This window comes from Lytechinus pictus, chromosome 5 (assembly GCF_037042905.1).
Source record: "Lytechinus pictus isolate F3 Inbred chromosome 5, Lp3.0, whole genome shotgun sequence".
Classification (NCBI taxonomy): Eukaryota; Metazoa; Echinodermata; class Echinoidea; order Temnopleuroida; family Toxopneustidae; genus Lytechinus; species Lytechinus pictus.
Window position 1 is genome coordinate 39,139,466 of NC_087249.1, and position 10,787 is coordinate 39,150,252.

Below are 10,787 nucleotides of genomic sequence, written 5' to 3' on the forward strand. Positions count from 1 at the left end.
TTCTTTCCCTGCCCATGCCCCTTCTCCGCCATCTCCCTCTCCCCTTTTCTCCTCTCCCTCTCTCTCTCTCTCATTCTCTTTCAAAATAACAGATTCCTTCGGGAATGGATGAAGGTATTTGTTTATACAGAGCATTTTGTGTTTTAATCATACTTTGAAACTTTGATTTACAATATGCAAACTTCAGAATGTCTACCGTATGGATAAATGAAGGTTGGACAATAGTGCAAATTTAGTCTACTGGCTATGCATAGTCTATGGAATATGCATAAATCATTGTCAAAATCCCAATTACCTTTCATAGATTCCAGAGTTTAGTGGTCACATGCTACATGTATATTTAGTACAAAGCAAAATGGCAGAAAGCTCCTGCACGACATCAACACAAAGAAGTCAAGATTGGAAACTTGAAATTGATTTTACACAAATGTCACATTTATTGCAGGACACATCAACTTTAAAGACAGCATCAACCATTTTCATGCTTAAAATCATTCAGTCTAAAATCCGGATGCATATTCAAGAATTTCATATATTTGCAATTATTTTCCATTATCTGATATAATGCCAAATATATTCACTTTAGACTAGCAGTAAGTGTAATGGAACACCCCTACAACCCTTTATGATACAAATAAGTCTCTTGTATCTTTACATACATTAAAAGAAAAATGTTAATTTCACATAATTCACAGATGCGGGTACAACGTCATAGAGTTATTAAACAGCAGTATACATGCTAATGCAGTGTGTATATATATATATAAAATATCATTATATGAAATAAAATATATATGTCTCTTACAAGATCTTACTGAAGTATGTTAATACTACTGGGCCATCGCTCTAGAAGAATACATGTCAGCATTTTAAATATGTTAATCACTTTGAGAGAACTATTCTTGGTTACTTTATACTGTTTGCTTTGGGAATACAACTATGAGAAAGCTCTCTTTTAATGCCAAAATGTATTTATGTTTATGTATGCATTTCATTTCATTACATAATTTCAAGTTTGGTTTTGGTGTTTGAAACACAATTTAGAAAGGTTTTCTCAGCTTTACAAAAATGAAATGATCACAGTTAAACACCTGGTGAGAGTAAGTAATCCCACAACCAACTTCTTCATGTTTGGTGCTGTGCTAATGTAAAAATTGCTTCAACACCGAAAGGTCAGCACCTAACTTGAAATCACCCATTGCACTATTTACTATGTATTTAAATGAAGGAATTAAATCTATGAATTTAGTATCTCGAGTACAAAAAGTCCAAAAAAGATCATGCCAAAAGTCAAACCTCAAAGGATATAAAACTTATGAAGGACTGATAACTAAATCTGGGGTGTTTCACAAAGATTTAAGTATGACTTAGGGGGTGTTGCAAGAAAATTTTGCAATCAATTGCAAGTATTTGGTTGCAATTTTACAACTAATAGATAAGTTTTAACTGTAGCATATCAGATTACACTGCTTTGTTTCAAGAAGCAGATTAGCAATCAATTGCAAATGTGTGATTTATTTCTAAACTTATAACTTATAATTGATTTAGGGACTGAAAATAGACTTGCAATTGATTGCAAGTTTCTTGCAACACCTCATTAGAGTCGCACATAAATACCGAGTTGCGTACAGTATGAAAGGCTAGACCGCATTGGTCAGATCGTGTCATGAGGATGCGCACTAATGCATATCTATCAATAAGTTCGTGCGTTGCATATCATGTATGCGTCGGCATTTAAGTATGACTTTAATACTCAAATCTTTGTGAAACACCTCCCAGGTGTAGATACAGGATGTGGAAATGGTTTAACCACATCAATACAAATGCTGACAAGCATGCTACGACAGAGCCCAGACCAGCTCAGGCATCGTCAAGAAAGATGGCCTTCAATTTAAAGATCATCAATAAAGTTATGCATTTATTCCATATCTTGGCATTCTCTCTATTTCAAAGGCAGTGGTTACTTAAAAAACAAATCTATGTGTGGGAAGGAAATGTAATTAGTGAAAGAACTTAGCCAATATCCATTCATAATTTTTTTTCACGCACTATAATTATAGTTCTAGGTTTTTCGGATCAAAATGTGGATTTTGGAACGATAAGAATTCTGAAAATGTAAAATTCATCTTGGCAGCTCTGCTTATATGACAATGAATGGTGTCATTTAATAATTTTATCTCTACAATTTTCTTACAAATATATTATGACTATTATGAATAAAATACAATCATAGAAAACTGCTTGAATTCATATGATTCGATATATTGCAACAAATGGATAACTTTATCAGATCAAAATATATTTACATACACCATAAAATATAACAAAAGAATGACTGTTTCTCCAAAACCAATTATGTAACTTCACATATATATCTCATTTCTCAGACTACTCAATTAATAGTTTGCCATTTAATAATGCATGCATTTTTTATTTTTTTAAACTGCATGCATGTGTAAGCCGATTGCAGATTGCAAGTGTGCGTAATGTCCAAACAGACACTAGCAGAAATCTAGAAGAAAAATTCTGACTCGGCTCACCCACTTGTTAATATTTTGTAGCTTGATATAACTAGAAAGACATACCTAACCATTCATTTTTTTGTACCTTACCTATTTGTCATCTGACAAGGTGTCAGGTCCGACAACTTTTGCTGAATTTCAATTGGCTTAGAAGCACAGGTTTCTGACTGTTGCTATGGTAACTGTCAGATGATATAGACTAATGGAAAACATCCAACAAGCCCTGTCATGAAACTCTCCCCTGATATACTTGTAGAAAGTTTTATAATTGGTTTTGGAGAAATGGGTCAAAAATCATACAGAGTAGCAAAGCTAAACTTAGTTACGGTTACAATAGCGACACGATGCAATCTCTCTAGAACGGCTTTATTTGGAGTTTCCGGTGAACGCAGGCTGGTGACCGATCTTGATGGCGTCAAGGACACGGACGATGTCGCCATTCTTCGCTTCCAGGAGGCTGGTCAACCAACCGCCCTCGTTGTCAAAGCCCATCGCCATCATCTGATTCAGAGCAGTCTGATGCACTGTAGATCCTGAAAAGAGATAGAACAGGGCAGTGTCAAAATCAATGTCAATGTGGTGCATTCTTCATATTCACTATTATTATTGATTTTATTATAATCATTACTATCACCAAAATTATTTTCATTTTTATTATCATTATTGTTATTATAAATTATAATAATAACAATAGTGATAATAAAAATAAGAATAATTTTGGTTACAGTAATGATGATAATTATGATAATACCAATAATAACAATGATTATAATTTATAATCATTATCATCGTTTACTTAGATAAAAGTAAACCCAAGAATATTAAGCTGATGTAAAAAAACACAAATACATCAATAAACAGAAAGCACCCCGCTTGAATTACTGGTCATACTGTATCTCAACTCGTCAAATATTTAATCAAACTCGAAAGATTTTATTTTTACTAATAAATTTCTAATGTATATGTTGTTTTAGTGAAAGTGGAACAAATAAAATTAGAATGTGATTCCATACCTTCCTGTGGAGTCTGGGAGGGAGTCTTTCCTCCTGTGTTCTCAAGCATGGTCCAGTCTGCATCATCACTCCCAGATGGTGAGGCGTTCGGACTTTTACCAGCTCTGTCTTTCACAGTAGTCTCCTTAAGAAGAAACAAAGATAAGATGCATTCACAATAAGTGCCTTGCATGATGATAATAATAACAATACATTTATATGCTTTATAGCACCATTTTTCACTGTGGTAAAAAAGAATACTCAAGGAACTTTAAGAAGACAGAGAAAGAGAGAGAACCGTTATTCAAGTGCACATAAATAAAAAGGACTTCATGATGCTTTTAAAGGGAAATTGCTGAGATTGCCATTTTGAGCCCCTTTGAAAGTGAGTTCCACATGGTTGGTCAAGCAAGATCAAAAGCTGCATTGTGGCAACACCTATATCAGATTGGACTCAATCCAAATTTGAAATGGGTATTCATAAATTAACTTTAATGTCCCATTTTATTTTGAAATGAACTGCATAAAAGAACTTCTTTCATCCTGTATTTTCACATTACAAAAACGATAATTTCTAAAACTTTTTTGAGAAATGGTTTCATACATATTAATTTTAAATTTTTAAGCAAAGAAGCAAAATTCAAAAATTGCAAAATAAGATTTTATTTTCTATTCAGATCTCTTTAAATGCACAGATTTAGATAAATTACAATTTGAGATTGATTTGTATCTATCGCAACTCATTGTATTAAGGGGGAGGGTATTGGCTACAACTTGACAAAAAAGAAAAAGGACATACCATTGGTTCAGAAGGTTCTTGCGGTTGTTTCTGACTGGCTTCATTCTGTGTGCTAGCTCCCTTATCTTGGTTGTTTGAAGCTTCTTGACCCGGTTGTTCCACATCCTCCTGGCTCATATCCATAGATGTCTGCTCGCCACCGTGCCATGTCTTTCGGCATCCACGTTGACCTTTGCCCCCATGACGACGCCCATGTCTCCCACGGCCACGTCCTCCACCGCAGGCGTTGGCTTCTCCAGCACAGTGTGTACGGTTACCCTGGTGGTCGATGTCGATATCAACATCAATTCCTACATGAAAAAATAATCATTTATATAAAGTCAAGTTTTATAGCAAACCTAGCTATGTTCTTAATGAATTCTGTGTGTAATAGCTTCAAAACAGGAGGCACCATAATCTGATGGAAACTTATGATTTAAATTGGTGGAAAAACAGTCAATCATTTATATGCAAGTTCAAGTCCTAGATATCCAAGGCTGACACAATTATAATGTTTAATTTTAAAAGTGTTTCGGAACACATTTTGAATCAATTCAACACATCTTAAGAATGATCTAAAATGTTAAAGAATAGGGAAAAAATATTTACAAATAAAAAAGAGAAGAATTTGATATTTGTCGATATCTCATCTTACCTAGAGGGTCAAGCATCTGGGCAACAGTCTGTCCGATGTCCCTCAGGAAAGCATGGGGTGGAGGTGGGGGTGGGGGTGGCATGTGAAACCCTGGGGGTGGGGGAGGAGGGGGGCAGAAGGGACCTGGGCCCATGGGACAGCCTCCATTATTTTGAGAGCCACCAGCCCCCTGGGTTTGCTCCTCTTGGGTAGCAGATTGGGTACCACCCTCCTGCTGCTGCTGCTGTTGCTGTTGTTGGTTCCACTGCCACCAATGACGCCAGCCAGGGTGGCCAAATTGGCGGAACATCCCAGGTCTGTTGAAAAATCCCTGTGTTGCAAAAGAAAAAATAAATAAATTAACATTTTCTGAAAGGACTACTGCCTTATCCTAAAAGATATAAAAGTTTCTCTTGGGCTGATCAACATCATTTTTTTCTAAACTATATCCTTATCATTTACTGTCAACCATCATATACACAGACAACCCCCCTGATAAGAGAATTACACTGGCTGAAAGTAAAAAATCGAATTGAGCATAAGTCTCTGACTATCACATTCAAATGTCTCAATGATCAAGCTCCACCATACCTGTCAGACCTCCTAACAGTTTGCCAATCAATGTACAACACTCGGTCATCATCACATATCCCTCTTCACATCCCCCGAACATTAAAATTAGTAGGTGATAGGTCATTTTCTGTGTTTGCCCCCAAATATTGGAATAGATTACCCCATAAACTTAGACAATGTTCTTCTATTGATGTGTTTAAGAAGATGCTTAAATCTCATTTGTTTCAACATGTTTAATATATTGCAAGTAGTGTTTCATTTTGTGTAGTTTTGTTTTAAGTTTTCACCGATTGTATTTGTTTTGTCATTTGTACAGCGCTTTGTAACTTTTGAAAAAGCGCTTAATAAGAAGTAATTATTATTAATTATTATTATATCACTACAGAGGTACACAACTTCTATTGTCAACATTAATCTGCTTTGACAACTCAAATGAACAACATCATTAATCATTTCTTTATACTTAGAGGACATAAAATGGATTATACACGAGAAAAAAACCAATTTAGAATGATTAATGATTAGCTTAAGTCAGTGAAATAGCTTATATCCAGGATTCCAGGAATGGCAACCCATCATAAACTGAAAATGGTATCAACATTTTGAGTATAGTAAAGACCTACATTTTGAAGCCAACCCCTTTTATGTGCTTTTAAAATTTCTCGGTACCTGCTTTAGGTATTGAAACCCCCTTTTTTGGGGCTTGTCAATTTTCTTGTAAAACCCCCTGCTTGAAAAAAAGCTAGATCTGCGCCTGTACCTCTAAGGTGTGTGGCAAACCTGAAGATCAAGCGTTTTATGATAGGACTTGTCAGGTGTTTTATCCGACAAGGTCTGTATTATCAGACAGTTACCATAGCTATGTTTACCAACCAGTCAGAATCAAGGAAAATAGCCCAATCCGAGTTGTTTTGGACAAAAAATTGATGAAACACTCCCCTGGGGAGGTGTGAATAAGATATACATTCAGAAGAGCAAATTGGCACTTTGATACTTACACCGTGGTGACTGCGGCCGACTTGAGGCTTGCGGAACTTGACGAAACTGTGCTCCGGGTGGGTGCCTCTGGATTCGCACTGCTTACACAGGTCATAGTCAGGGCAAGTGATGCACTTGAATCGTGGACCGCGGATTCGACTCTCGCACCCGTCGCAGATTACGCCTGGATGGTATACCTGCTCTTCCCGACCACCGTCATCAGAACTGGTAGACGCGGGGGCTTCACGGGAACACTTCTTCTTTCCTATTTCACCAAATAAAATATCAATGATATGATCATAGTAATAATTTAATGATATAATTATAATATCATTATAGTAATGTCATAACAATAATATCATAGAAATAACGTAAGAACATAATGATATCAATATGACAGTGATAATTAATAATGTCATCAAAGTAACAATGTAATACTATGATGATAATATCATCATAACATTTCCAGCTTAGATTTCCTTCACCTTTTCTTTTTTATTTTGACCTTTTTTAAAGGTATAATGCGCTACATAAAAAAGGATTTATCATTATTAAAGATATGAAGTCAAATGAAATCATACAAATCCTACGAATAAAGATGAGAGACCGGGGGATATGAGAGAAAGAGTTGGATTCTGACATTCTCATACCCCCCATAGACATAACAGTATCAATTGGTAATCGAATCATGCAATAAACTATAATAATTCATTTCAAGGAAAATACTAGAATCATTTACTGAAAAATAATAAAGTTAAATTCCATAAAGCCTAATATTATTATGGTAACTTTAATGAAAGTCTTGATTTTGACTTTCTGATGAGCAGTTCCCATGGTAATGAAAAATTTAATATGATGTTCTCCATACAATAATAATTCTTACAATAATTATAACCATAATGATAACAGTAATAGTAATGATAGTACTAAGTTACTAACAATAATCATGAAATATGATGACAATAATAATGATAATAATAGTAATAATAATACTAGTAATGATAATAAAATAATAATAATGATAACATTAATAACAACAAAAATGAAAATAATTTGATAATATAAATCATTTTCATATTATCAAATTATTTTCATTTTTCTAACAGAAATTATATTAATATTTATGATACGAAGAACGATGATGATAATATTAATCATGTCATTACTGAAAATACTCATGATAACAGTCTACTGTTGATAACAAGGACAAACTGACCTTTGACATAGATCCGGAAGATGTCATCATTTATCTGACCCAAGGCTTCTACCAACTCATCATCGCTGGAGAAAGTGATGTTGTCTCCTTCAGAATCTATAATTATGGAGAAAAAAAAAACATAATCAAACAATTTTTGTCAAAATAAGAGAATGGGAATCACTGATGTAGTCCCCAACACATATACATTTATAGTGTTTGTAATGTCAAACTATCACATTATAACAAATTTAAGTAAAGTTAAAAAGCAAGAAAAAAAAATAGATGGGGGACCATGACCACCCATTTGTCTGATCATATAGTGTATTATAAAAATATTTATTTAATAGAACTTTATTATCATTTATATTTAACTTCTTTATTTTCTGTATTATTTCTTTCAGTGAATTGGAAAAATGAATGGACCAGTGGAATTGATTTATAACTTCATAATGTTTATGAATAAAAGAAAAAAAAATTACCTTTCCAGGAGAGAGTGAAATTGTCGGGTTCACCCAGAGACGGAAATACTTGAGCTACCTTCTTGGAAAGGTATTCATAGTTTGAACTCACAGCAACGTCAATCACAAAGCGACGGATCTCTGCATTTGCGTTCTCTCCCCGCTTCAGGTATGCTTTCACTGTCATAGACATGTTGCGTTGAATCTGAAAATGAGAACGGTTATTGTATAATAATTATCATCTGTTTCAGGACTCAAAATTAAGGCAAGGCCACTATACTTCGATCTACATGGCATATATTAATACCATATTAATCACAAATGGATTTTTTTAAGTCACAAAAAATATCTTAATCCAATGCTGGGGGGGGGTAGGGTAATTGAGGCCATGCAATCAATAAGGAATCCCAGGACATGGCTTTGGTGGCTTACTATATTTCACATTTTACCTATACCCCTCTGTTAACGGGTCGTGTGGTCCAGTGGTTAGAGCATTGGACTCATAATCGCAAGGTTGTGAGTTCGAATCCCTATACTCTAGCTGCCATTGTCTCCCCTTTGAAATAAGGCCCGAGATTAATATCTGACGTCTATATAAAGTCCTAGCCACTATGACTGATTAACCTAGACGTAAAATGTTTCCTAGATAATTGGTTATATACCAGCTTGGCGTTTACCAGCAAAACGCTGTCCTGCCGAGTTCCTGCGGGAGTTACCATAAACAGAAACTCTGTTTATTGTACAATATATATATCCAGTTTCTTTTCAACCTTTTCTGCTTGCCATTTTTAATTCCTATGCCACTGTTGAGCTCTCACACCTGTATCTCCATATATTTCAACAAACAAAGATTGTTCTTCCAGGCAATGTTATAACAATTAAAAACGAGAGAAAGGCAATTAAGGACGTTCCACAGTTAAAGTGAAATCCATGTCATTTTCACCAAACTTTGCACATAGATACTTTAGAACCTTAATATTCGAAATATGCAAAAATTAACATAGGTCCATGTGCTTGATTTTTTGCTATAGAACTTCAAAGTTCACCCAAATTGATGTTCTTAAGAATTGCGCATTCAAAAGAATTTGGCATTTTTAGACCGCCCAAGATTACTACAATGAGTTTAAACCTGTATACTCAGTCAAAATACATGAAAAAGTCATCAAATTTCGCAAGAGAGTTAATAATTGTATCGTTAGATAATGGAGAATATATTTATAGTGCTATTTGTTTGCAATTTTATGTTTAACAGCACTGTCAGTTCTTAAAAATGGCGTAAAAGACAACAAAATCCCAATCTAAAAAATGTGAAATTTCAGTAACAAACTACAAAAGTACAATAAATGCTGCACTTTATTCAAAATCCATGTCATTTTCACCAAAATTTGTAGAGTTGTAGAGGAAGGTATACCTAAGAGGAACAAACATTCAAAAATAGGGGTCATGTGCTTGTTTTTAAACTATCAGTATTTTTATTAGAGCAAATGTGCTTTGTAAAACACCAAAAATGCGCCGAATGCTTTGTATCTATGTGAAGAAAAAATCAAAACCACTCTACCATTTATTCAAACTCGGGGTAATATTTGTGATTCTTGGCAGCATTGCAGAGTAAAGTATTTTGAAATTGTAGAGAATCTTTTTTTGAATGGTCCATGGAATAATTCCATTTTTTAGCTTCATGAAATAACGCATCGGATCTGCAGTTAAAGTGCAGAAGATGAGAAAAATCAGCACATACCCGCAGCTAATTAATCACCTGTTCATCCATTGTGACGTCAGCGCGCAGAGTGTAAACTATGCGCAAATCATAATGCGCACAAACATAACTGTGGAACGTCCTTAAAGAGCAGTGAATATCTACTAATTATTTCATGAGCAGGGCAATAGTAAATACTACATTCATGCCTCATCGGGGGTATATTAACTGGGGTATAATTTCGATCTCGGCTCATGTCTATGTATAACATGGACCCTACACTACAGAGAGACTGTCCCGATCGAGTCTAATGAAATAGATCCTAAATAAAAGTAGAATTAGAAAGAGAATAACAATTTACCCTTTTGTATATGGCTGATCAAAAGTGAAATTAACAAGTGGTCTAATATCTCTATCTACCGGGCCGGCGTAGAATTCTTACTCTTAGTAGTTTCTGATTAACTATCGATGGTTTTGACGTCGGACGCAGACGTTGACACTCAGTTGCCTCTTGCGGAGATTCTACCGAATCGCAGTATGGATGTCGACTGGGAGTGGCTGCCTTTATATACCCGAATGCAAGACGTTTCTGGAACACTCGAATCCGGACTTACTCAGCGAAATTGAACGTAGACATTACGTTTCCAAAACGGAACGATCGATTTGTTCGTCCGAGCGAGCGAAAGACAGCTCAATGTTTGTTTACATCGTTTCTTAAAATAGAACATAACGTCATCGATACTTGTCTCGTCGAACGTTGCTTAGTCTGCAAACACAGACTATACTTTGACACTTAAACAAATTAAACCAGGTCAAGACTACTAGAATAAACACTCTCTGTCTGTATCAATTAAAATAAAGTTTTAAAATCCGCCACAATATTTGAGTCAATCTAGACCCACTATTTCAGACCCTACAATGTGCACTACTGGGCAGTGTGCGAAAAGTCTAAAAGGAG

General features: G+C 35.0%; 1 protein-coding gene across 1 annotated transcript; it reads right to left on the reverse strand.

Moving 5' to 3' along the window:
• Nucleotides 1-413: 413 nt before the first annotated feature.
• On the reverse strand, nt 414-10,545 carry LOC129262009 (sequestosome-1-like). Its single transcript, XM_064100351.1, has 8 exons — nt 10,191-10,545; nt 8,155-8,338; nt 7,694-7,789; nt 6,498-6,742; nt 4,948-5,257; nt 4,314-4,603; nt 3,536-3,659; nt 414-3,055 (listed from the first exon to the last, which is right to left on the reverse strand). Exons 2-8 carry the CDS (start codon nt 8,324-8,326, stop codon nt 2,889-2,891), a joined length of 1,404 nt encoding a protein of 467 aa, XP_063956421.1. The 5' UTR covers nt 8,327-8,338; nt 10,191-10,545; the 3' UTR covers nt 414-2,888.
• Nucleotides 10,546-10,787: the final 242 nt, after the last annotated feature.